At 43.4% G+C, this 25,810-nt stretch overlaps 1 protein-coding gene across 2 annotated transcripts; it reads left to right on the forward strand.

Moving 5' to 3' along the window:
- Nucleotides 1-34: 34 nt before the first annotated feature.
- Nucleotides 35-16,294, forward strand: LOC102573966 (uroplakin-2). Of its 2 annotated transcripts, none has more exons than XM_006265341.4 (5): nt 35-1,841; nt 9,725-9,880; nt 11,687-11,924; nt 12,936-13,015; nt 13,699-16,294. In XM_006265341.4, exons 1-5 carry the CDS (start codon nt 1,829-1,831, stop codon nt 13,839-13,841), a joined length of 630 nt encoding a protein of 209 aa, XP_006265403.2. In that variant the 5' UTR covers nt 35-1,828; the 3' UTR covers nt 13,842-16,294. The 2 variants fall into 2 exon arrangements, with proteins under 2 accessions (XP_006265403.2, XP_019337815.1); XM_019482270.2 differs by lacking the exon at nt 35-1,841 and adding an exon at nt 6,416-6,877.
- The last annotated feature ends 9,516 nt before the right edge of the window (nt 16,295-25,810 follow it).

Genomic DNA, 25,810 nt, shown 5'->3' on the forward strand with positions numbered 1-25,810 from the left:
GAGGCCAGTGTAGCATTTAATAGGTATGCTACTGGCTCTGACATAAAAGGCAGGGGCAGTAGTGACAGTACCTCTGACCGCCCTCTAATCAAAGATCAGACTCATTCTGTTGTTAGTTCACACACTTTTCTTATTAGTTCACACTGTTGTTTATTTTTTTTCAACCTCTTCTAATTGGAGGGAGACTGTAGTGTTATGTTATGCGTCATGTTCTCACTGTCTGTAGAAAGCCCTCACATGTTGCACCTTTCCAGTGCACATCTTGAATAGTCCATTCTCTATTCCAGATGGGGCTCTGTGAGGAAACTTAAGAGAAGGAGCTGTTTGTTTATTACTTAAGGATATGTCCCCAGAAATAATATGTCAGGGTTGCAGTAGTAAAAGTGTTCCATTAAGAAAAGTCTTCTGGGTTCTCCTGTTTGAAATCATACATATCCAGGAATGAATTTAGTATTTTTTGAGAAATGGGGGCAAAATGATACTAGTAGCAGATTTCTCACAGTATTTACATAATGGAACTATGGTGACTTGTACAAATCCATAAAAGAGGATTTCAATGATGCTCATATTTTATCAGTAAGACAAAAAAATAAGATCATGGTGAAAGGTTTCTCCAGACCTAGCAGTCCAGCAGTATGGTATTTGCAGTATGGTAGCTGAAAGGATCTCAAAGCATCCCAGGGTCCTATGGTACCCTAGTTGAGAGAGGCACACAAGGGAGCCCTATCCTTTATCCTCCCTAGCCTGAATGAGCAGGCATCTATTTACAGCAGTCTCAAGCAGGGGCAGTCTTCAGGAGAAGTTGAGATCTGTGGTGCTCAAGGTTTTGGCCCTGTGGGTCAGTTGAATACCATAGGACTGGTCTGTGGACCAGATAGAGCTCTATACCAACCTCAAGTGCCAGGTTCCGGTTCTGGGGCCCTGCTCCACCCCTGCTCAGCCCAGTGTGCCAGGATTGGGCCCCATGCAGGACTGTGGATCCATGGGAAGACCTGCAAGTTGAGCACCCCTGGTCTAGACTCTACAGAGAACCTTAAACTCACACCTTTGCACTTAACTGCTCTGCCTTGGTGCCCCTCCTTTAAAAGGACTTCAGGTGGAAGCGGTACCCCATAGTGCTGGGCTCATATAAACAAAGTAAGAAAATACTTGTGTTGGAGTGCCGCTCTCCACAGAAGTGGACATAACCCTACCTGAATTAACCTAAACCAAGCAGAGGTGGTTATGGTTTTGTATGCTCCTGTTTCATTCCTGGTCTTCAACACATCTTGTGTTTCAGTCCTGACCTTCCTTGGAGCAGAGACTTACAATCAGGCTAACCCATGACACTCTGCTGGGAGGAAAAACAGGTGCTAAGATGAGACTACAAAGGCAGTTTTTTGCCTAGAGCTTAAGTCAAGGTCTAAGGCTCAAATTTTGGGTCTCTGAGAATAGGTGGCAAGAGTATTAAATTTACATTGCATGCCCAAGCCTAACGTGTCTTCAGTCCAGGCTCCAGCTAGATTGTTGTGGAATGTTGTCCTGGGCCTGTTTAACAGATTCATTGTACTGCAATTTGTTCTAGTTAAAAATTGCAGCAGGAGTTATGAGCCAGTAGATATGTGGCTGAACTCGTTTGTGAAGTTTGTCAAGTTTGGGTGTGGAGGGAGGAAGAATAGGAAAAGTGGTGGGAGAGCGAGACAGGATTTACTTGTGGTTTCAGACATTTCCATGGCTAGATAATGGACTGTTATGTCGCTTGGTTTGCCTTAGGGTTGTCAGCTGCTGAAATGTGGACTACAATAACAGTGCATCAGCTGAATGCTACATTGGCTAATACACTTTGCCCATGTTAATAGTAGGTGAGTGTTGTGATACATTTATGGGGCTATTGTACAGGAAGCATGTCAAATCAATTTTTTGTTATGATATACGTACAAATAAAGAAGACTCGATGCATGGAGGGGTTGAGAAAGGTTTTTCACTCCTTAATCATGCTGGTTTCCATATCTCTAGATCACACTGAAGCATTCTGCAGTCTCATACAGGCAATCCCTTCTAGTACAGAGGTACAGAGAGGTCAATAATTACAAGCCTATATATTATCTGCTTAGCAGACTCATTTTACAGTTTGTTTAACATGTTTAAGAGAGAGATTTGGGATGAGACTTGTATTTGGAATCACAGGATTAGATAAATTGTGCCATGTATTCCTTTGAGGCAAAGTTCATGCAGTCTGCCTTCTCAAAGGTTGTTGGGTAGGCACTTGGTATTATACTGCCAGTCATCTGATCTTAATCTGGGAGGAGAAGTGAATTTAGGTTCTTAAATCACTCGTGTAATAAGGATATTGTTTTTCAATCGAATCAGGGTACAGATGAACTCAGGTGGCTTTAGGATGCTGAAAACACCCTCAGGCTGTCTGGTAAAAGAGTGGTGCTTTTGTATAGCTCAGACAAAAATACAGACTGTCAGTTAGGTCTGCTAGGACAAGGCATAGGAGCAGAAGGATGACTGGGATTCACATTGGGCTGTATTTGATGCAGACTTTCTGGTCTGTGATGCAGCAAGTCCATCCCCAAATTAGGTGGTCACTAGCACTGGTTTGAAAAAGGCTGTTTTATCTATTTTTCATTGGCTATTGATCACTCAAAAGAGGCTTAGAGCTTTATAGGTAAGTAAGAAGACATGCCTTCTGATAGTGCCCTTTAAAAACAAGAATGAATTACTGCAAGTTTGTTGCCCCATTAAACTTAGTTTCATGGTTTTAAACAGAAAAGATACTGTATGTCAAGTTCTCCCTGTATACACCATGATAACCATGCACAGATAATTACATGGATCCACAGGTATTAATCATAAAAATAATGTAATAGCTACATAAAGGAGAAATCGCATAAATGGAGCAGGATGAAAGGAATTAGACAGGGTGCCTGGGCCTTTGTTTGAATCTCTGACCTGGGTGGTGGGGGCATTAAAATGCAGAGTTCAAGATAGAGAAAGTGACATACTATAATAGTGCATAGTAATAATGGGAATCCAGCCATTGAAAACAATTATATATGGATGCAGGGGAAACCAAATGGATGCTTCAGACCTCTTTTGGCACTCCAGAGCAGCTGGCTAGGGAGCAAAATGTGCTGTTCTTTTTCATAGCCCCATACTCATGGCCCATGCACGTGTGTGTGTATACACATGCACATGCATACACAGACATACATTTGTTTGAAAGGGGTCATAGGATCTTTCTGTGCATTTCCTTGTCCCTGTTGTCTTCACCATATTATGTTCAATTACAGAAAGGTTGATACAATGTCATTAGGTAGCATGTGATATTAAGAACTATGCCAATGCACAGCCACCCAAGCTGGTGAGTTCCCTGTCCCATGCTGGTCTAATTTATCCATGGGTTTGATTTGATTCTTAGATAAAAGAATGAGGAGAAGGCTGCTATTGTCACCACTGTGTATGTCCTTTTAATCAAGTCAATTGGTTTTTGTTGATGATATTTTTTTCTCATTTTCCCCCTTTTTACAGAGTCTGATATAGTTCAGAATTTTTGCTACAGTTGAATTTGTCCAACTTTAACCCTGAATGAAGCAGTGTTTGAGTTGTTTTACTACGTTTGCATTGTTTCTGCCTTGTGCACATCTAACAGTTAGAAGGGAGCAGCCGCCATACAGTTTCAAGCAAGAGGTCTCTCCCCTTTTGAAATGGCTCCAAATGTACATTTGTCCATACCCTTCCTATGTTTTTGGAGTTCCTAGTACCACAGGACCCTACCTCTGATTGGCGACCTCTGCATGTTATTGCAATACATACAATCAGCATCTGCTATTTTGCATCTGGTCATGGCTTTTCTGTTAGATCTCATGGCATGGTGATTACTCATTCTGTATCAGGTCACACTTGTATTTGGGGTGGGGTGCTAGGCATTCAGAAACTATAAAGATACCATACTAATATGTTAAGAGGTACCAACAGAAGGACTTAGATCTTCAAAGTTGCATATTTTGGATCTTGGCTTTATATCAGCAGCTTCTTCCCCCACCCAGTCCAGGACACTGGGATACTTCATGGATGAGGAAAATGAGAATGGGATAGAGTGTTTCTTCTCTGCCACAGATACCCACAAGTTCCTATATGTTCCAAGCAGGCTGTGACCAAAAATGACTATAATCTGGTGGCTGTGAAATGAGTTCTTTAATCTCAGTGTTGCAAAATCGTGACTAAAATCAGCACCACCTGGCACCTTGACCAACAGCCTCAGAGGATAGACCCATAGATCCAGGGTCAAAGGGATAAAGAGATTATTTTTTAATTAATCCTTTTTCAGTTGTTGTTGCTGAACTTCTTCCAGCATGTGAGTTACCAAAAGGCTTTGTCTTCCACCCCAAGAAAGACATAAGCATTCAAGTATGTCAGCATTCAATCCAAGTATGGACATTGCACCTGGGAGAAAACACGCTGACCTTTCACGTATTTGCCTGAAGGGGTCCCATGCTTAAGTGAGCATAATAAAATCATTGAACAGGAATTATGGCTCACACATTTATCTATGCTAAGAGGAAAAATGAGTGAAGTGCATTCATATTTTGAGTTACAGGAATTAAAGATCAAAGATTATGTAAAATTTGGGTGCACATCAAGACGTAGCAGTTTGGAATATGTTGAAAATTAGGTAGGTTATTCTCAGTATAATTTGTAAATTCAGGGTTTGACATTTGAACTGAGCAAATCAAATCTGTTTTCCTTCCCCAAAAAACAACATTTAAAAGGAGGAAGCTGCAGTGCTCATGGGAAAAGGGACTGTGGTAGCATCAAGAATCTGATTTAGGGCTTACCATAAATGTCCTACATTCTGATGCCACAAAGATGTGTTTAGCACAACTTAAAGGTGACCAACTTTCTAATGGGCAAACAGTCAAAATGAACTATCACCATCTGGAACCTGAAGTTAGAAAAGCTGCTATCATATCCCTGGTCCAGCATTGGACTTCAACCAGCACAGGATGGAATATGACAAATATTCTTAGCTGGCATGGCTGCATTACACCATACTACAGGTTTTTAGGAGGAAAAAAAATAGATATAGTGGTGCCTACAAAATACTCAACATTCAGCTGTGCCTGCTATTTGTTATATGTATGGCTGACCTGGTCATACATATGCTGGTACTTATGCAGGCAGACCTGGTACTTTGTGTTCCCTACCTTGTTGTCTTTCATCCTGTATTTAGATTGTAGGTTTTGGGGGGCAATGGGTGTGTTTTTCTGTTTCCTGTCTTATAAGACCTGACCCAGTATAGCCCAGTTCTCTGCCTGAGGCCTCTAATGCACTCTCACAAAACAAAAAAGCAATAAAAATAATTTTACCGGTTGACCCCCCAGCAGGAGTTTACATGCACTGAATGCAAGTATCCAAGCAGGAATTTGTATAAGACATGAGGTTTAACTCTGTGTACCATGAAACCCTTTCCCCATCCATTTTCTACTTCTTGTCTGAGGGAAAGTGCTTCCATAACAGGCAATGATCCTTTCACAGACTCAGGTGGAATCTACTCAGCTTATCTCATGGATCTCCATGATAAATACCTACATACCACACTTAGCTCAAAGTCCTTCAGCCTAGCCCAAATGTGGCTTCTATTTTACATCCTTCTTCAGGAAAGATCTAGTAGAGGATTCTAAGCAATTGCCTGCAAGTGCTTACTCCATTCTGGAGGAATGAAGGATATGCCATTTAATCTTCCTCATACCTCTAAGTTTATAACAGCATTCATTAACTGCAGAAAATTGGAATACTATTTCCTTCAAACATAAAATTGGTATGTCAAGTATTATCTACAGTACCACCATCACCTCCCTCCTGAGTATATAGAAAATACAGAAGCTGTGCTAAGAGACTAATATATTATATACTTAGTGATTTAATTACTTTTGCCCCAACTTTTTTCCTGACTGCAGGAAATTTGGAGGAATACAGGTGTGGTGAGGGTATATATAACTTTCTTATATCTACTTGATAGGGACTCTATTGTATTAATTTTTGGAGGCAGACCTAGAAGAAACCTTGATAAGTTTTCAGCCCTTGCATTATATATATTACTAACTATCTAGGGCAAAAATAATGTAATGGTATTTATAGTGGAGTAAAGGTTCTAGGTCATCCTCACATACTGACTAAACTGAAGTAAAGCTTTCTTTCATTGTAAAGTTGAAGCCAAGGAATTACAGATTCTTGGTTATCTTCTTCTCCTCTTTCCTTTTCTTTCTGGGAGATTCATGAAGAGAGGTTTCAGCAATAAGAATTTGGAATATTACATTATTTCATCCTTGTACTTTTTCCGTTGGCTGTACACATTCCCATAACACAGGCACCTGCTGTTGGACAAAGCCTATGCCATTTACAATGAAATGACATTAGGATTTTCTCTGACATGTCTGTTAGCTGAATGCCTCTTAGAAATTGTTTGTATTATGGGCCCTATGTGGCTGTTTGAGCAGCTCTTCATCTTCAGTGAAAAATAAATCCTCTCGTTACCTTTGAGCAAAGGACAAAAGCTCCGACTTAGAAGTATGTTGCTGGAGGAAACTCTTCAAGTTCTCAGATAGGAGCCTCACTGTATTGCAAACAATGCGTTTTTATCTAGGATACATATCTCCCTTGTTTCTCCTCTTCTTTTTTCCCCCACCTCCCTCCTTGTACCTGCCTAATGAATGCAAATCCCTCCCTCTTTTCCAAGGCAGAAATTCTGGAGCCCAAAAAACTCACCTCACATTTGTCCAACAAACTTAACTCCACCACATTTCAGCAATGAAGCTAGTTCTGCTGCTGTGCTTTGTTAGCTGCCTCAGAACAGGATGGGCGGTTCAATTTTCCAGTTTAGACAAAATCTGTGAGTATTGCTCTTCTATTTCAGCAATAGCAAGTTATAGTGTACTTTATGCTTTTAATTAATGCATTGGTGTTTACTAATCCTCTGTTAATTAATGTTGTAACTGTGTAGCTAAAATATAGAGGAACTGGAAAACAAAACTGCAGTATATAGTTTTAACTTGGATGTAGCTATTATTATTTATGTACCCCATATTATGTGCAGAGCTATGCAGACAAGTACATATCCTTATTATAAGATATAATTTTCCCATTAAAATATTTCATTGTAAAACATCAATCTATCCAGCATAGAGTTTTGAAACATCTGGAGCCAAATTTCACTGTCACTTGTATATACCTAGGTCTTAAATGTCTCCCTTGACTTCAGCTTTGAAAATAGGTGGGCAAGAAGTTACAGCTTTTTATGAAGGAACAGAACCATGCACACATGTAACACTATTTAAAACAGTAAGAAAAGTAATAATAAATTGATTAAGTAACTGATAAATTAGTTGGGTTACTCCCAACTTAAACAGTTTTAACTGAATTACTTCCTTCAAATCCAGTATATAAATGTGTACCAAACAATGAACAAAAGACTAAAGCTCCAAAAGAAGGCCAAAAACTAATTATATAGTGTCAAGTCAAAAGAGAAAATGGTTATTAAGGAATTACCAGAATATATTATCTTCCTTCTGTGGTAGTTTGTAAGACAATGTGTTCAAGGCAATGCAATACATTATTTTCAAGGGAGCAATCCTGTAATTCCAGACTAAGTATGATCTTATATATCATACAAATCAGAATGCTTCTAGTGTAAGTAGAACTGAGGAAGGAAACTTCTGGGTGGCATTTAATGGTATCATAGTAAGAAGTGGCATTCATGATGTACATGCAGGGATATAGGTTCACTTTCTTTATCCACATAAGGCATTTCAATTATGATTATATGAATATGGCAGATAGAGATCTTTATAGAATATCAATGTTGTATAGCCAAGACAAACCTATTGACCCTTTCTTTCCTACACTCTTGGTCTAGACTTAATATAGAACCTGACTTTCAGTAACCAGTGGAAATTGTGGATATTCAGCATCTCTGAAAATCAAGCCTACCCTTTATCTCATTATTGCATATAATAATATGGTTCTTTAGGGCCCAGGCCAAATACCAGCAATGAGTCTTTCCACTGATTGTAACAACAGTGGCATGATGTCTTTAATTAGTGATATATGAATTCTTTAAAACTTTGAAGGTTCTTTTGGGATCAAAAGAGGTGTTTAAATATAATGTACTGCAGTCATGAATGGCATTATTCACTTCGGACCAGAATTGGTGCTGTGATATGCCTGTGTAAATCCAAAGCATGTCCTTTGAAGGCAGTTATTTTGAATATGCAAAGCTGTGATTCAGAGCTAACTTAATCTGTCTGCTTCCAACCCTGCAGCTAGCATTCAAGAAAAATCTCTACTGATTTCAGTGGGAGTTTTGCCTAAGGACTGATAGATAAGTTCTTCATTTATAACAAGAAGAACATGATTGAAATTACTACATCAGAAAGCAAAATGAGAAAGAACCAGCATTAGAATAAATGGCCAGAGACCAACTACAATGCACAATGAGTAGACTCATGAAACACCCAGTCCTACAGAAATGTCATACCTGTTCTGGCTCCAGGCACAGGAGAGCCCAGGACCTTTATCTGAGATCAGACTTAAAGGGATAAGACATTAGTGATTGACACTAACTATTCTTCACTCTGCTGCATCATTTTTTGACTACACAGGAGGTTCCTTCCAGTCCTATGATCTCTGTTTCTATTTTCCTATGTGGATAAACAATGTATTACAGTTGATGTAGTACTGTTTGACTCCTTTCAACTTCAGGGGGGTTTGCCATGGGGTAGGATGGCACTAGTCTTTTTCCCACTTGACAGTTTCCTAAGTCTTTGAGTTGATAGGCATTACTACCATTTTTAACTTTGGTACATAATCTATATAGCAGTGATTCTCAACCAGGGTGCCATGGCACCCTGAGTTACCTTGAAATCCTTTCAAGGGTGCCATGAGGTGCCATGCAAAGTTAACATAGTTAGGTGTACAAACATGATTCACAAAATAAACCCAGATATTTCAAATAGGAATCCAGTGTGTCAAAAACCTTCTGACCTGTTCTGATCTTCCTGAGTTCTTTACAACATAAGAATTGCTCTATTATTTTTCTGTACTCAACAATGAGACTCAAAAGGTTGAGAACCACTTCTCTAATTTTAACTAATGTATCTTATATGTTTTAAGCAATACCTATCTTACCAGAGGGTTTAGAATGTATAAAAGTATTTTCCCCATCCCAAAGGGGCCTCTGCTGTGCTCCATACTACATCCACCTAGAACTGGACACCATAAACTAGTTGTAAGTCAGCAGTATCCTAACTAAAACACACAGGTGCACCCACTGTGAGCCTGAATCATCTTTAGTGAATTAAGATGGGTGAGGATCTACCTGAAAAAGTTCCTTGAATGCCTACAACATTAAGAAAAGAGTACAAGATAGCTAATATTGTTCTAAAATTTTGAATCAAAGCTTTTGTGCAATGCAAAAGGAACATTGCAATTAAATAATATTCCAGCAAAATATTTTTGTTTTTCCTAAAAATATATACATATTTTAATAAAACAAAATTGCAAAAATCAAATGAACATGAAAACATTTCTCTGCTCATTAAGGTTTTTTTTTTTTGAGGATGGAAGGGATCAGTTCCCAACCAGCTCTGATAAAACTGTTACATAATTTCCTAGATTTCCTGGACTTTGCATCTTTACTGAGAGAAGAATTGGTCTGACATTTTTTTCCTTTTTTTTCCAGCACTGAACTTCTTTCCTAACATGAGCAATATTTTAGCAGCAAGACTGAGTTCTTCCTTCATCGTTAATATCCCTAAGTGTATCTCCTCCTCTCACTATACACCCACTACCATCAGACCAGCAATAGCTGTTCTTGGTGAGACAGTTGGCCTGCCAGGTAGGACATATTTTTGTTTTGTTTGATGAATTTATTATTTTTTTAACTCAATGATATTTTAATGGCCACAAACGTGGCAGTTCCACCAGCATCCATGGACAATCAGACAGTGTATAGGCAACAGAAGTACGGATTTCTTCATCATGCCTCACCCACATGACTCAGAGGGGTTTAGAGTATGTCTTTGCTGCTTCCAGAAAGAGTGCAGGTACACCATTGAGAAATAATGCCCACCCACTTGCACCCATGGCCAAACCTGCAACTTAAGCAGTGTGCACAGTTTACTATGATCTCAAGTGTGTGTCCCAGCACAATATCCAGGCCCTCCCCCTTGGAAAAGCTTGAGAACCCCTCTGAGCTGTCTACCCTGTCTAATGTATAAACCTGGGCGCACACCCAGGGCATGTGTGGGTGGGGCTTGAGGGTCACTCTGGAAGCAGAAAAGACTTGTCATTCAAGGGGCCATCTCTATGATCTATGCTCTGCCCTTTGATGGGACCATCAAAGAGGGGGCCAGTTATATTGTACAGCTTTTATTTTAAATGACCATCTATCCACCAGGAACTGACTTAACTGTTGAGGTGCTTCTACACTGCCTTGAATAGCAATAACTTTCAGTCATATTATTTGCAATCTTAGCTAGATTTTAACTATGAGTTTATCAGTGAGTGAAAATCTCTTGAGTCTAAGCTAATTCTCTAGCTCTATGGTTTTTTATATGTTCTGTAAAGTTCAACATCAGGAGTTCTATGGGACCATGAAATAGGTGTAATCATTTAATGGTACTATAGCAGTAGTTCTCCATTATTTTGTGTTCCAGTCCCATGTGAAGCATTGGCCAGTAGCACCTCAGCTTGTATCTGTGTGCCATGTTCTTGCCCAGTTGCCATATCGCCATGTTTTTCTGTGCATTCTCTCTCCCTGTTCTCTCCTGTCTTCTTCTGCCTCCATTTTCTCTTTTTCTTCTCAACTTTTTTCTTCATCTCTCTTTCTTCTTTATTTATTAATGAATTCTTGCTTTCTCTCTTTTTTTTTTTTGCTTTTCTTAATCCCTTCTTCCTATCCACACCTCTCATTCCATATATGTTTCAAGTCTCCACTCTGGTGGTTCTGTAAGGCCAGGGCTCTTGCAACTGGCTGCATTATTCAGCTCATGGGCCAGAGCTCTTCATACTGCTCAGTCCATACAGCCTTACCATGGCCTCTGGACATTCATGATAATGTTCAGTCCGCAAATGATGGCTGTGGCATGCGAGTTGCCTACATGCTTCAGTTTTGAGAGAGAAAATCAGCTTCAGGGTTCCATTCAGTTTCCATACTATCTTTTCTTCCCTCATTAATACTCAAAATTAGAGCTAAGTTGACACCCAATAAGAGGAAGGAACAGCGCACAGCTGTGCTGTTCAGGATAAAACAGGGACAGAGCTGTGATACATTGTCACAGTCAAACACGTGTTTCCCCTCATTCAGGAGAGGAAGAAGAGGGAGGCTGGGGGCAGAGGAAAGGAAGGAAGGTATGCAATTTTTTTCCCACGCAATTCCCCCTATGTGCTAGCTCAGTGGGTACCCTACCTGTTCAGAAGCAGAGTAGTACCCCTCTGCAAGGAAGCTACTTCCCTCATGTATCATGATCACAAGACCTACACAGGGAAACAAAGAGCAGCATATGTCTCCTTTTTTCTCTCCCTACCTCTGTCAACTCACAAATGAGCCCCAGGAAATTTCTAAATTGCTAATGGGTTGAGCTCTTGCCACACTGATTGGGCATATGATTGATGTACAAGCACCATGCTGTTCTTTCCTCAGCTGTGACAGACACCAACCAGATCAGATCCCTCCGCAACTTCACTGACGCCCCCATTTACTATGCGGGAGAATTCGCAAGTGTCTCATGCAGGATGGCCAGGGCTCTTGTGAAAATGGACATAGATGATGAGAACTATAAGCTGACCACAATTGTAGGCTACCAGGTGGGAGCAGAAGTCTGTGAAAACACTAAGGGGCCCTTCTGCAATCGAGTCCTGAAGCCATCCTCATTCTACAGGTACCATACAGGCCAAATGAAGTGAAATGCCATTAAAATGTTAATAGACTTTGAAAAGCCAGTGCTGTTCCATGGCGTTATCTACTGGAGCATGTGATACAAGAGCATGAGAAGTCTTTGTTTCTTTAGCGAGTGTAAGAAACCATTGATTTTTAAAAAATCAAACAAAATAAACCGCCCCCCCAAAAACATTATGTATTTCTCTCCTTAAAAGTTATTTCCTTTTCCTTAGAGTTCATTCATTTCAGCTGTAGTGCAGGAGAGGAGCTTTTCCCAAAATACAAATGCCTGATTTTCGCTTGGTGATCCTTACTGTTTAATATAAATCATGGTGAGAAACTCAGGGGACCAAACAATTTTTTAAGTCAACTTTTCAGGAAGAAATCATTCTCTACTACCCTCAGGTTCTGTAAAAAAAACCCTTAATTTAACATATAAAGTGCCTGTAACATGCTTTTTTTTTTTTTAAATGAAAGTGGTCAAATCAATAGAAAATGGTTCAAATGACTCAAATGGACCCAGATTTTTACTTCTGGCTCACTTTGGGATGGAAGCATTTTTCAGAATCTCAGAAATGCTTATAGGATGGGAAAACTGGCTGAGAATTCCACTGGTAGATGGTGGGGCGGGAATTCTCAGTGGGCGCAAATCTGGTAGTGCTGGTGCCTCCACCAGCCAGCCCTAACCCTAGATGGGTAGGTGCATCACTCCGATGCAAATAATGGCAGACATTTATATGACCCTGCCAAAGCAACTGTTTAATATTGGGTGGCCAACCTACAGCACATGTGCCATAAGTGACCCAGGCAGTCTCTGTGTGTGGCAAAGAGATCAGTGAGGGAACAAGCAGCACAGCAACAGATAGGGCAGGAAGCAGAAAGCAGAGCAGCAAATTATTCAGGGGAAGGAGATCAGAGTGGCATTCAGGAAGGGTGTGGGGCTGATTTGGGGCATGACTCTCAAAAAGTTGGCCCCCACTGCACTAATATATCTTTTCTTTTAACTTTTAAGGGTGAATTTTTTTGTTTTGGATGAAAATGCTGTAGTAAGAGCTCACACAGATTGGTCTGATCCCATCCAGACAAATAATGGTAAGTCCCTAACGTGGTAAAAAGGTAATTTCCATCATTTGCCTTAAGCTGCTGCTCTTTCAGAATCACTCAGACACCCAGATAATGTTCCCAGAGCAACCATGGGACTGTATCACTGTAGCTTTTCTGACTTGTTTCTCTGGCTCTCTGACTGGTCTCACCTCATAAAAACTGAAGTCTGGATTCATTATTGCAATTTAGCTCACATTATCATATGCAGGTGTGTTAAGTCCAAAAGGTAGTGTTTTACATCTACTTTGAAGTTATTTTACATGTCATTTGCACAGCAGTAGTAAAGGTGGTGGAAGCCAGGAGTGAATCAGGCTTCTGGTCTCCTCAGGCCTGCCTACAGTGATTGTTAGAATTGGTCAAGCACCCAGAGAGAGTGTGGGGGGAGGGAGGGGAAGGAGAGATCAGGGGACAGGGGACGGACGGATGGAGCCAAGTGAGTTTTACCTGACCCTGGAAACTCAAAAACCCCAGCTGATCCCAAGGGCTCCCTGAACATTGGGAGTTGCCATTCTGATACCCCTAAAAATTGGTGTTCAGGACTGGTGCCCCACTTACCCACCATGAGTTACATTACTTCTTCTGGCCTCATGCTATGGTGCAGAAGAAAAACACAGTTTTGAACATTTGCTCCAAAACCTTCAACTCCTAAATCATTTTTCTTTACATTCTAGTGACAAGCTTCTCAGCCTATGATGGTTCATTTGAAGGGAGAGCAGGAGGAATGATAGTGATCACCGTGCTGCTTTCTGTTGGCATGTTCTTGGTGGTGGTTGGTTTAATTGTGGCAGCAGCTCTTGGAGGTAGAAAATCCTAAAGCTGGCAAGTCAAGATTGCCTTCCAGAATGATGCCGACAACAGATATGGATGAAATGGGTCCTGGGAGTCAAAAATATGTTTATGTAAGCAGTGCTGTGCATAAGAGGGAACATGAACAGTTAGAAACAGTGGAAATCAGAAATAAAGATGTGTAATTTATAAAGAGAAAAAACTGTGTACGGCCCAATTTAGACAGTGACAACGTTTACACCAACTCCTAATGTTAGAGATAAGCCCAAAAAACCCCTCAAGACCTGACCAGTGCTCAAGCTGGGTTCCAAATTGATTTGGATCTTTATCTTGCTAACCAACTGAAGTGGATATTGGAGGTATATAGCACATAGAGCACAAGCTGTGACTAAAGTATCAAGGAAAAACATTGTTGAGGGTGATAGGTTGAGTTCTGTATCTCAGGTTCTGTTCACTTGGCACAATGCAGTGCTGTGCAGAGGCACCTGGGTATAAGAAGCAGTATAGTTGCATTAGCTAATGATGTAGCTATATTGTTTCTGGTACCTGAGTTGGATTTGAGTGAGCTCAAGTTGGGTATCCATGCATAGCACTACCTTGTGTCAAGTAGATATACCTTCATTGTCTTAGACCAGAGGGGGCCGACCATTTTGGCAGGGGTACTGGAAATTAACCCCTCACCCTCCCTGAGTGCCACACCAGTCCCTTCCCTCTGTCTGATGTGCTGCTCTACTTTTTGCTCCCTGCCCTATCTGCTGCTCTGCTTTCTGCCTCTTACTTACCCTGTGCTCTCTGCCTGATTTGCTGCTCTGCTTTCAGCTTATTGCCTCGTCTGCTTTTGTGCTGCCTGCCCCCTCCCCAGTCTGCTTCATACCTCACACACAGACTGCTTGTGCCACTTGTAGCACTTGTGTGGCAGGTTGGCTACCCCTGCTTTAGACCATCTTCTGTGTTAGTGGCTATGTAATGTATAAAAGCAAGTGACTGTATTGCATGTAATGGCTGAATGTGGTATACCAGGGTCTATATATCTTTCTGTATACATGCACTGAATTTCCATTTATCTCTTCCCTCCACCATGAATCAGATGATACCAACTTTGAGTGTGATGTTTCTTTTTGGCTGGACAGGTTGTATGCTGCAGTATACTAATCAACATAGTAGCTGGTTTTAGAAGCCTGGCCTTAAGAGGCCATTGAGTGCTAGTTCTGCTCATTGTGCTGACTTCCATGTTGATGTCGAGGAGAGCTGCAGGTGCTTAAACTGTCTTAAGTTCAGGCCTTTACCCCCACTCATCCAAAGGGGCAAGTAGTCTCCTCAAGATTAAGTGGCCATGGCTAAAACTGCAGCATTTTTGCTTGTGTTACTTAGGCTTGTTGGTTAATCTGCTAAAATTGAGCTGAAAGAGCTTATACTGCTTGTAGCTCATAGACCTGATATCTGTGGTCAGAATTTGCTGTGATGGTTTGGCAACTGAACTTAAACCTCTTTGGATGTGGCCAGAGAAAACAGTACTGCAAAACAGGTTGAAATTATGGAATCTGAAGGAAGACCTCAATATTTGTGAAACAATTCAGAGCTCATAGTTAACACAGTGAATAGGCAAGACTGGAAATCAATGTTATACAAACTGGGACATATTCTGCTCCTGGCCAAACCTGTGCAAAACTCAGTGAACTTGATGTAAATGCAAAGTATTAGTTTAGGTAAAATTTGGCTCTTTGAGTTCAATCCAAAGTCTACTGAAGTCACATGGGAACCTTCCTAGGTGACTTCATTATACATAGAATTAGGCCCTTTAAGTTTTGTATCTTTCATTAAACAAACTCTTCCAGGTTTTAGGAATCAGATTAAAACAAATGATCCTTGATTACTTTTATGTAATAATGACTTTGTGCCAAGTGAAATGGATGACAATCTGTGATAAGCATTAAAAATAAATAATGCCAGGGGAAATGCTTCTGCAGTTTTCTGATGTTGCTGAATTTCACAACACCCGTGAGGGTGAGAATGTGACACATTAGCCAGAGTAAATTCTAATAACTGCTCAGTAGCTGGTGGTCATTCATTAAAAGGGATCACTTCTAGAAATGATCTAATAGGAAATCTGTCCTGTGTCACTGATGTCATGATTTATAATCCTGTGCATCACTTTGCCATATTTTCAGAAATTGCACTCAGGTCCTTGGTTTGATAAAATGCACAGTAATCTACTTTATACTGTCCTTGCTAAACTGTTATGCGTTTGGGTTCATAACATTTTTTTTCTACCTACCGCTAGTCATTTCTAGGTTGTGAATTTGGTTTTTGTTTTTTTTCCCCCTTCTTCTGAACACCACTTTGACATTCAAGTAAAAATGTAAATGATGTCTATAAATTAATGAACTTTGTAAATAAGTTCTGATTTAAATTACAATGCAACTGAAACTTGCTTGGAAGGAAAGTAACTCTAGCATGAATTAAAAAAATTAAGCTTCAAATGATTTCACTTTACCTTAAGTTATACATTAAGTCTATGTATGTGTTGTTCATTGACAGCCTAATCTGGCGGAGTGATGATTTCCTCCAGGGAAATGTACAAAATCCTCAGTTGTTCTTAGTATTCAGCCCCAGGCTGTTGCTTTTGTGTTCCTATGACCAGGTCCTCTGGTGGTGTAAAGGGCAATTCACATGCATGCAAGAGAGCAGAATCTAGCCCATAATATTATAATGTTTATGTCTGGTACATATCTTGCATTATATACATGTTGGGAGCCACGTGCTCATCTTGCTGCCATCTTTTTTACCATACAAATAAAACCAGAGGGATAACAGGGTAGCTTTGTGCCCTGGGCAGCGGCAATACTGGTTGCTATGCTGCCAGGTATGCCAGTGGTGGTTATTTTTGCACCTCCCCTCAAAAGGCTGCACATGGGGCTGCTGCTCTCGTCAGCCCAAGTTACACTTATGAATAAACCTTATTTTCATCAGGTGCCCATGAGTCTACAGTAGAGTAGATTTACTAATAAATGCATTAGAGTTGCCACATACATATTAATGTCACATATGGCAAATAATAGTGCAAAGGGTCTACATTTGATAACTAACCCTGCATACAGCAGTGGTCTCCAAACTTTTTAAGTAGGAGATAATCTTTGGCATTTAAAAGCAACCCAAGATCTACCATGTGCCACTGCTACCCCCACCACTCACCCCTTTCCCCCCCACCCAGCTGGTAAATCTGTGGGGAAGGAAGGAGGAGGTAGATCAAGGCAGAGAGAGAAAAAATTATTTGGGGACATGCTTCCCCAGCAGGTAAGTCCCACCTGGCCAGGGCCTCATTCAACTTACCCCTGTTCCTGCCTCTGAGGCACTGCCCCTCACCGTGGGGGCCTCAATCTAGTCCCCACCCCTTTCCTCCCCCACGGACTGACCTGCTGGGCTGGGCCATGCGCATGCATGCACATGGGCACTCAGCCCCTCACCCCAGCTTCAGATTGACTCCAAAAGGCTCTGAGATCTACTGAAAGAGGTTCTGAGATCTACCAGTGGATCAAGATTCCAAGATGTACATGGGCTGTCAATGTGGGGATGCAGTCAGGAAGGCTAACTGCACCTTGTCATGCATACATAGATGCATCATGAGCAGGTCCAAGGAGGTGATCCTCCCCTTCTATGCGACATTGGTCAGGGTGCAGTTGGAGTACTGCATCCAGTTCCAGGGGCCGCACTTCAGGAGGGATGTGGACAACATGGAGAGGGTCCAGAGGAGGGCCACTCGCATGATCAGGGGGCAGCAGAACAGGCCCTACGAGGAGAGGCTACGGGACCTGAACCTGTTCAGCCTCCACAAGAGAAAGCTGAGAGGGGATCTGGTGGCTGCCTATAAACTTGCCAAGGGGGACCAGCGGGTAATGGGAGAGTCCCTGTTCCCCCGAGCACTACTGGGGGTAACAAGGAACAATGGCCATAAGTTGACTGAGAGTAGATTCAGGCTAGATATCAGGAGGCAGTACTTCAGTCAGAGCAGCTATTAGCTGGAACCAACTTCTAAGGGAAGTGGTGCTCGCTCCTACCTTGGGGGTCTTCAAAAGGAGGCTAGACAGCCATTTAACTGGGGTCATTTGACCCCAGCATCTTTTCCTGCCCATGGCAGGGGGTCAGACTAGATGATCTGTTTAGGTCCCTTCCAACCCTACCAACTATGAAACTATGAGATCCACTGGTTGGTGACCAGTGGCATACAGCATGCTACTTTTCCTGCAGATCAGTTGCCCACTCAGACTGATGCAGCAACCATGTCCAATGGCATTTAAAAGTCCTTAAAAAGTATACACCAAGTTATATGGAGCCCTGCTATGAAGAGGCCTTTTCCACTTGATTACGGTGCACAGGAACTGCTCAGATATACTGAACCAACACAGCCAAACTGCTAGTGTCCTGGTCCTATTGTTTACAATTGCAATAGCTACAGAAACACAGAACAAAATGAGAGTTCCTGCCCCAGAAAAGTTTACACTCCCTTTTCTAGTGTCAGATAAAATACTCCCATGCTGCTGAGGAAGGCTCTGGATTTTGTATATAGAATCATAGGAAAGTACAGGTGGAAGGGACTTCATGAGGTGATCTAGTTCAGCCCCAAGCTTAAGGCAGGATCATCCCAACTAAACTATCCCAGCCAAGTGTCTGTCCAACCTGCTCTTGAAAATTACCAGAGATGGAGATTCCAAAACGTCTGCAGGCAGCCTGATACAATGCTTGACCACCCTCACAGTTAAAAAGTTCCTTCAATTCTCTAACCTAAATTACTTCTGCTGCAGTTTGAGTCCATTGCTCCAATTTCTTTCCCCCATGGCCACAAGGAAAAGCCCATCTCCATTCTCTATAATCATTCTTCAGGTATTTGAAAACTGTTATAACACCCTACCCCGCTCAGGTTTCTCTTCCCCATACTAACTAAACCTGTTCTTTCAGCCTTTCCTCATAAGTCAAGCTCTCCATTAAGGAAAGGTGAGATCTCTTCCATGCTGAATAGAGAAGAATTACTTCCCTTGATTAGCAAGTGACACTCCTGTTAATGCAACTCAGTACACTGTTGGCCTTTTTTGCAATGAGAGCACATTATTGGCCATGAGTTCTCAAAGAAGACAGCTAATGGGTCTGAAATTACCTGAGCCAATTCCTCCAGTACCCTAAGCTGCATCTCATCTGGCCCTGCCAACTTAAAAGCATCTAGCTTCTCTAAGGAGTCTCCAATCTGTTCTGTCATTACTCTAGGTACTCTAGGCAGTGCTCAACCTTTTTGCAGGCCAGTAATCCTGATCCAGTGCCCAGGGTGACTGTAGAGGGCCCCATCCAACCATGCAGAGCGGGGCAGCCCACCTGAACCAGGCCCCACGTGGGGAAGGAGGCTTGACTGAGCCCTGCATGGTGGAGGAAAGGGAGCTTGACCCAGCCCCGATTCAGCCATGAGCCCCACAGGGCAAGGGGCCATGGCTTGGCTCCAATCCTCTGTGTGGAGTTGTGGTTTGGGAATTTGGCAGGAGAGAGGGTGGCCGTATAATTGCTAATGCTCCCCCACTGCCACATTTCCTGACCTGTGGGGAGCCCCACAGGCCAGATGCCAAGACTCTGTGGGCCTCATTTGCCCTGTGGGCTGGAGGTTGAGCACCCCTGCTCTAGGCTGTTTGACTCCTGTCTTTGCTGTCAACTATGCTTATCTGCTAGCTGCCCCCATCTATGAAGACTGAAGTAAAAAAGGCTTTAAATACTTCAGCCTTCTCTGCAGCATCCATATCTAGATTGCCTTCTGGATTCCATAAGGGACCTATGGTTTCTTTGGTCCTCCTCTTACACTTGACATACCTGTAGAATCCCGTTTTATTGCCTTTTATGTCGCTTGCCTGTTGTAATGCAAATCGTACCTTAGCCTTCCTGAATTTCTCCCTACACACCCATGCAATACTCATACTTTTCCCTAGTACTATGAATATGGTCAGATTCAGTCATCCTCACTCCTTGTTTCATAAACTGACCTGCTTTGCCATACCATTGGAAACAAAAAACAATCCAGACTAGCTATGAAGGAGGGACTCCTTCAGGAAAGATTAGTTACTGTATTGCATAAACAGAGGAAAACAGACAGAGGATGATTAGGAACCCCCTTTTATTATTTGGGAGTAAGAAAAACATTGGCCTGAAGCATAACAGCCCAACTTTTGGCAGCCTGTGAGCGGTTAACATGCAGCTCACAGGCCCCCATGGCTGTCTCTCCTGATGCCACACATGGGGGAGAAACCAGGGGTCCATGTACTGCTGTCATGCCACTGGCACAGCGCATGGGTAGGTGGGGAATCCAAGGGGCTGCCCCTCCTCCGAAGTGTGCAGCCTGGCTTGAAGGAAAGCAGGTTTCATATATTTTCCGTTTTTTATGTCTGCACTTCCTTTTGAATGTACATGCTGAGCATGTTTGCTATACTACACATCATGCTCTAGGGAGTGAAATATTAATATCACTATTTCCAAGGCCTTATCTGCACTGCAGAATTGAATCATAGATTCATATTCATAGATTCATAGACGTTAGGGTTGGAAGGGACCTCAATAGATCATCGAGTCCGACCCCCTGCATAAGCAGGAAAGAGTGCTGGGTCTAGACGACCCCAGCTAGATGCTCATCTAACCTCCTCTTGAAGACCCCCAGGGTAGGGGAGAGCACCACCTCCCTTGGGAGCCCGTTCCAGACCTTGGCCACTCGAACTGTGAAGAAGTTCTTCCTAATGTCCAATCTAAATCTGCTCTCTGCTAGCTTGTGGCCATTGTTTCTTGTAACCCCCGGGGGCGCCTTGGTGAATAAATACTCACCAATTCCCTTCTGTGCCCCCGTGATGAACTTATAGGCAGCCACAAGGTCGCCTCTCAACCTTCTCTTGCGGAGGCTGAAAAGGTCCAGTTTCTCTAGTCTCTCCTTGTAGGGCTTGGTCTGCAGGCCCTTAACCATATGAGTGGCCCTTCTTTGGACCCTCTCCAGGTTATCTGCATCCCTCTTGAATTGCGGCGCCCAGAATTGCGCGCAGTACTCCAACTGTGGTCTGACCAGCGCCCGATAGAGGGGAAGTATCACCTCCTTGGACCTATTCGTCATGCATCTGCTGATGCACGATAAAGTGCCATTGGCTTTTTTGATGGCTTCGTCACACTGCCAACTCATGTTCATCTTGGAGTCCACTAGGATTCCAAGATCCCTTTCCACTTCCGTTCCACCCAGCAGGTCATTCCCTAGGCTGTAGGTGTGCTGGATATTCTTCCTCCCTAGGTGCAGCACTTTGCATTTCTCCTTGTTGAACTGCATCCTGTTGTTTTCTGCCCACTTGTCCAACCTGTCCAGATCTGCTTGCAGCTGTTCCCTGCCCTCTGGCGTGTCCACATCTCCCCATAGCTTTGTGTCATCTGCAAACTTGGACAGAGTATACTTCACTCCCTCGTCTAAGTCACTGATGAAGACATTAAAGAGTGTCGGTCCAAGGACCGAGCCCTGTGGGACCCCACTGCTCACACCCTTCCAGGTCGAAACCGACCTCTCCACCACGACTCTCTGGGTGCAACCCTCCAGCCAATTCGCCACCCACTGGACTGTGTAGTCATCCAAGTCACAGCCTCTTAACTTGTTCACCAGTATGGGGTGGGATACCGTATCAAAGGCCTTCCTGAAGTCTAAGTATACGACATCCACCCCTCCTCCTGTGTCCAGGCATTTCATAACCTGGTCATAAAAAGAAACTAGATTGGTCAGGCACGATCTGCCTGCCACGAACCCGTGCTGATTTCCCCTCAGCATAATTTGTCCTGCCGGTCTCTCACAAATGTGAGCCTTGATAATTTTTTCAAAGACTTTGCTAAGGATGGAGGTGAGACTGACAGGTCTATAGTTGCCCGGGTCCTCCTTCCTCCCCTTTTTGAAAATGGGGACCACGTTGGCCCTTTTCCAGTCCTCCGGGACTTGTCCCGTGCGCTACGAGCTTTCAAATATTCCCGCCAGTGGCTCTGCAATGATGTCGGCCAGTGCCTTCAGCACCCTCGGATGGAGCACATCCGGGCCTGCCGACTTAAAGGCATCCAGTTCTTCCAAATGACTCTGCACCATTTCAGGGTCTACGCATGGAAGTCTGGCGCCTTGCTGCTGCCTCTCTACAACCCCAGTGAGAGACTTGTCGTGCCCCTCATTTAGGAACACTGAGGCAAAGAACTCATTGAGGAGTTCAGCCTTGTCCCCCCTGTCTGTCACCAATTGTTTCTGCCCATTTAGCAGGGGTCCTATTCCTCCCTGGGCCTTCCTTTTACTCCCAATATATCTAAAAAACAATTTCTTGTTGTCTTTTACTTGGGTTGCCATCCTCAGCTCCATGGTAGCTTTGGCCCGTCTAACTGCCTCCCTACAAGCACGAGCAGAGGAGGTATATTCATCTTTGGTGATCTCTCCCTGTTTCCACTTTTTATGTGCTCCCCTTTTGTCCCTTAGGCTGCTCTGGATTTCTCTGGTCAGCCAGGGAAGCCTCCTGGCCCCTTTCCCTCTTTTGCCTCGCTCGGGGATCGTCTTGCTTTGTGCCCGAAGGATCGTTTCCTTAAGGCACAGCCACCCTTCTTGGGCTTCCATCTCTTCAAATCTCCTACTCTGCAGTGCGTCCTTGACTAATCGCCTGAGTTCATTGAAATCAGCTTTCCTAAAGTCTAGCACTTTCACCCTACTAGTTACCTTACCCACTCGCCGTCTTATGGTGAATCATTCATAACTGAAACAATGCAAGAAGAAAACACATGCATGTGAGCTGTCCTGAAACAATTTAAGTCTTGCTCTACATTTATAGTCTCACTGTCTTAAACCACTCCAGCTACAATGCCTTCTTGGCACCTATCCCACAATTCCTGGCCAAAGTCCCAGAAGCAGTGCATTCTGGGAGACTTTGTAAGACAGAAAAATAGTCAAAGAACCAACACTGAGTTAACTGGAATAATTTAAAAATACATTCAATTGAGTCCCAGCAAAACCTTGGATACACTTATATTGGTTTATAATTGATCACACTTCAGGTTCATCTGTTATGTTATTCAAGCTCATCATACATCGTATATTGTGGCCAGGCTGGGGGCAAATAATGAATACTCTCTTCAGGGACTTTTCTGCCATACTTTAAGATGTTGGGAGAATAAGAAAGTTAATTATCCCCAAGAAACAGTGTAGTTAATTGCATAAGTCATGAGATAAACAAAATGTTGTTTTATTGTGCTCCCTGCATGAGTGTTAACAATCACCATGATCCACAGCACTCCTTTGCTTTATTCTTCCCCTTTCTTATCTCTTGCATCACTTAGTAGGGGTTCTTCCCCCTGACCTGACCTGACCTCCCATCTGCTTCTGCATGTGTCTTTCAGTTGTGTCAGGCATTCATCTGCTTGCCATGATCCCACGCTTTTCAGACCCAGCAGGTAACTTTTCTCCTCACCTTTTCTTTTTCTGATCCCTTGCCCTGAATTTCCTCACCTGAGCAATTGATTGTTGAAGTGAGGCTTCCAACTGCCAAGCATCTCCAAGTGCCTCCAAATGCCCCAAGGGCAACATCCCCTTCCTACACCACTGGTTTTATCCTCCAGCTTGCCGCTTGCCAGTTAAGTCTTCCCCAGTGTGCAGATCCCTCAGCAGTGACCAATGTTTCAATTACCCTTGCCCTTATCCTAACCTCACTCTCTGCCCTTCCCTGGAGCTACCGCCTCTAGTACAGGGTTGTCTTTTACCCTGTTACATATATAGAGAGCTTAACTGTATGCAACAGCAATGCAAGTGTATACTGTGCTCTAGATCAGAGGTCAGCAACCTGTAGCACACATGCCAGAATGGCACGTGAAAGCATATGGCTTGGCATGCCAGCCCTTGAGGTGGATGGCAGGGAAGCCACAAAGGTCTCAATCCTTCTTGAGGTAGTGCAGCCCTGGCCTATTCCCCACCATCCACCCCAAGGTGTGTATGCACCTGCCACCAGGAATGAGCCAGGCCAGGGCTCTGCAGACTCTGGTGCGGCTGCTTGCAGCCTCTCCACTGCCTGCCACAAGCAGACTGGCTCCATGAAGGGTGGCAGGGACCTGCCCAGAGCCCACTCGTGTTGTGGCAGGCAGCTGGGAGACTGCAAACGACTGCTCTGGGGTCCACTGGGGTCCAAGCTGAGTTTCCCTGTAATGGCTGCTCTGAGCCAAAGTGAAGCTGGATACCAGAGCCGAGTGCAAGAATTATGTTTCTCCTAGGCTGAGTGATAAGTGACCTTCCTGAAGCCAGCTAAGCAGCAGTAAGCCATATGGTTCAACTACAGAAGGTACAAGAGGTAGACTGGAGGAAGTGAAGGGACAGGTTGAAGTCTGCTGAGATGGACAGCATAGGGCAGTTAGGGGAAAAACATGAATGAGAACAGCCAGGCAAGGCAATTGAGATTAAAAAGCAAGAGGAAGAAGAAACTGGGAGTAGTTGCATAAAGTGACTGAGACAGAAGGCAATGCGGCAATTAGCAGTTAAATCAGGGAGTGAGTTGGTTGACTTAGACACTGAGCAGGCTCACATGCCTGCTGAGTGTTGATAATAAGGGGCTAACTGTGATTAGCTCATGCAGCTAATTACTGCATGCAGCTAACTTCCTGGGGCAAGAAGTTTCCCTAAAATATATAAAGGCCTTAAGGGTCACAGACTGTGTCTCTAGTCTGGACATCTTGAGATGGGGTTTCCCTATTTTGGGATAGAGAAAATCTCACAGTAGCACCATACTAGCAGCATTGTTTTGTCTGCCGCCCTGTGCCCTTGCAGGCTTAACTATCAGAAGCTGAAATCATTTGTAATGATTAAGCAGGTAAACCCTTTTGTGTTCCAGTTGTGCCTAGCAGAAGCTATGAGTTTCCACCTGTCACAACCCAAGGGTGTGATTTTTGTTTGTGTGTGCTTCGGCACTGCTAAATTATTTCCTGCCACTTGTAGCTTTCTTTGCAGGGTGCATTTCTAGGTTGCAAAAGAGAAATGCACGGTGCAAGGAGTTCCCGCCATTCGTATACAAATTTATGTCCCACTATTGGCCAGTTCTAAATTATTCCCACGTGGCAGCTAGCGATTGGCCTGCTAGCCGTATAAGAGGCTTGAGCGGTTTCCACCTAAGTTGGAGATCTTGGGAGGAGAACCTCGCAAGGGAGGACTCCGTAAACATCTTGAGAACTCTAGGCGCGCTGCGGAGCCTATTGGACCCAGCGCGTGTACCTTAGAGCTGGCTATAGGGGTCTGATCAGCCTCTCGCCTCTCCCCGTCGCCGCCTGATCCCTTGACGTACCCTTCCCTGTGCGCAAGTTCCACGGAGCCTAGCAAACTTCGTGTGAGTGTATTCAGAGCTCTTTGCTTCGAGTTACTTTCTTCGGTTGACACGACGGGCTCGCGGTTTAGAGCTTTCAACCGGATGGGCTAGAAGGTTCACAGGAAGGAACTCTAGTCCGCCTCTCTTCTTTTCTGTCTGTAACTGCAACTCAAGCAAGTTTTCCTGCCTGCACTGCGACCATCTTCAGTGTAAGTAAAATAATCTTTAATCAACCGCTAAGCGTCCGTGCCTAATTCTAGCGTGCCGCCTGCCTTCCCCAACCCGGCGTGTCCGGGCTGCTGGCCACAGCCTGCCGCGTGAAAAACCCCTGAGGGCCTCAGACCGCTCCCGGCCCGCACACCACCCAGTGTTTCATATATTGCTGTTAGACTAGCAGAAGGGGATACTGGGGGAAGTGAAAGGATATGTTCCTAGAGGCAATTTTGATGAGCTGGACAAGGAAAGTAGGACTGTGCGCGTTAAAAGGGAGAGACTGAAGTGAGGGTTGAGGTGGGATGCAGTGTGTCTTAAAGAGGGACACTAATACTGGCTAGGCAAGGAGATGGAGTAGGATGAAGAAGCCTTAGGAATAGACAGTAGTCAGGGTAGTTAAGGAAAAAGGGAGTAATGTTAAGTCAGGCCT

The sequence above is a fragment of the Alligator mississippiensis genome, chromosome 4, assembly GCF_030867095.1.
Source record: "Alligator mississippiensis isolate rAllMis1 chromosome 4, rAllMis1, whole genome shotgun sequence".
NCBI classification, from domain to species: Eukaryota; Metazoa; Chordata; order Crocodylia; family Alligatoridae; genus Alligator; species Alligator mississippiensis.

Bases quoted from the DNA above. Each gene is read 5' to 3' on its own strand.
- LOC102573966 (XM_019482270.2), top strand. From the start codon at position 6,796: ATGAAGCTAGTTCTGCTGCTGTGCTTTGTTAGCTGCCTCAGAACAGGA. The intron at 6,878-9,724 runs GTGAGTATTGCT...TTTTTTTTCCAG, and splicing joins TTCCAGTTTAGACAAAATCT to CACTGAACTTCTTTCCTAAC. The intron at 13,016-13,698 runs GTAAGTCCCTAA...TTTACATTCTAG, and splicing joins TCCCATCCAGACAAATAATG to TGACAAGCTTCTCAGCCTAT.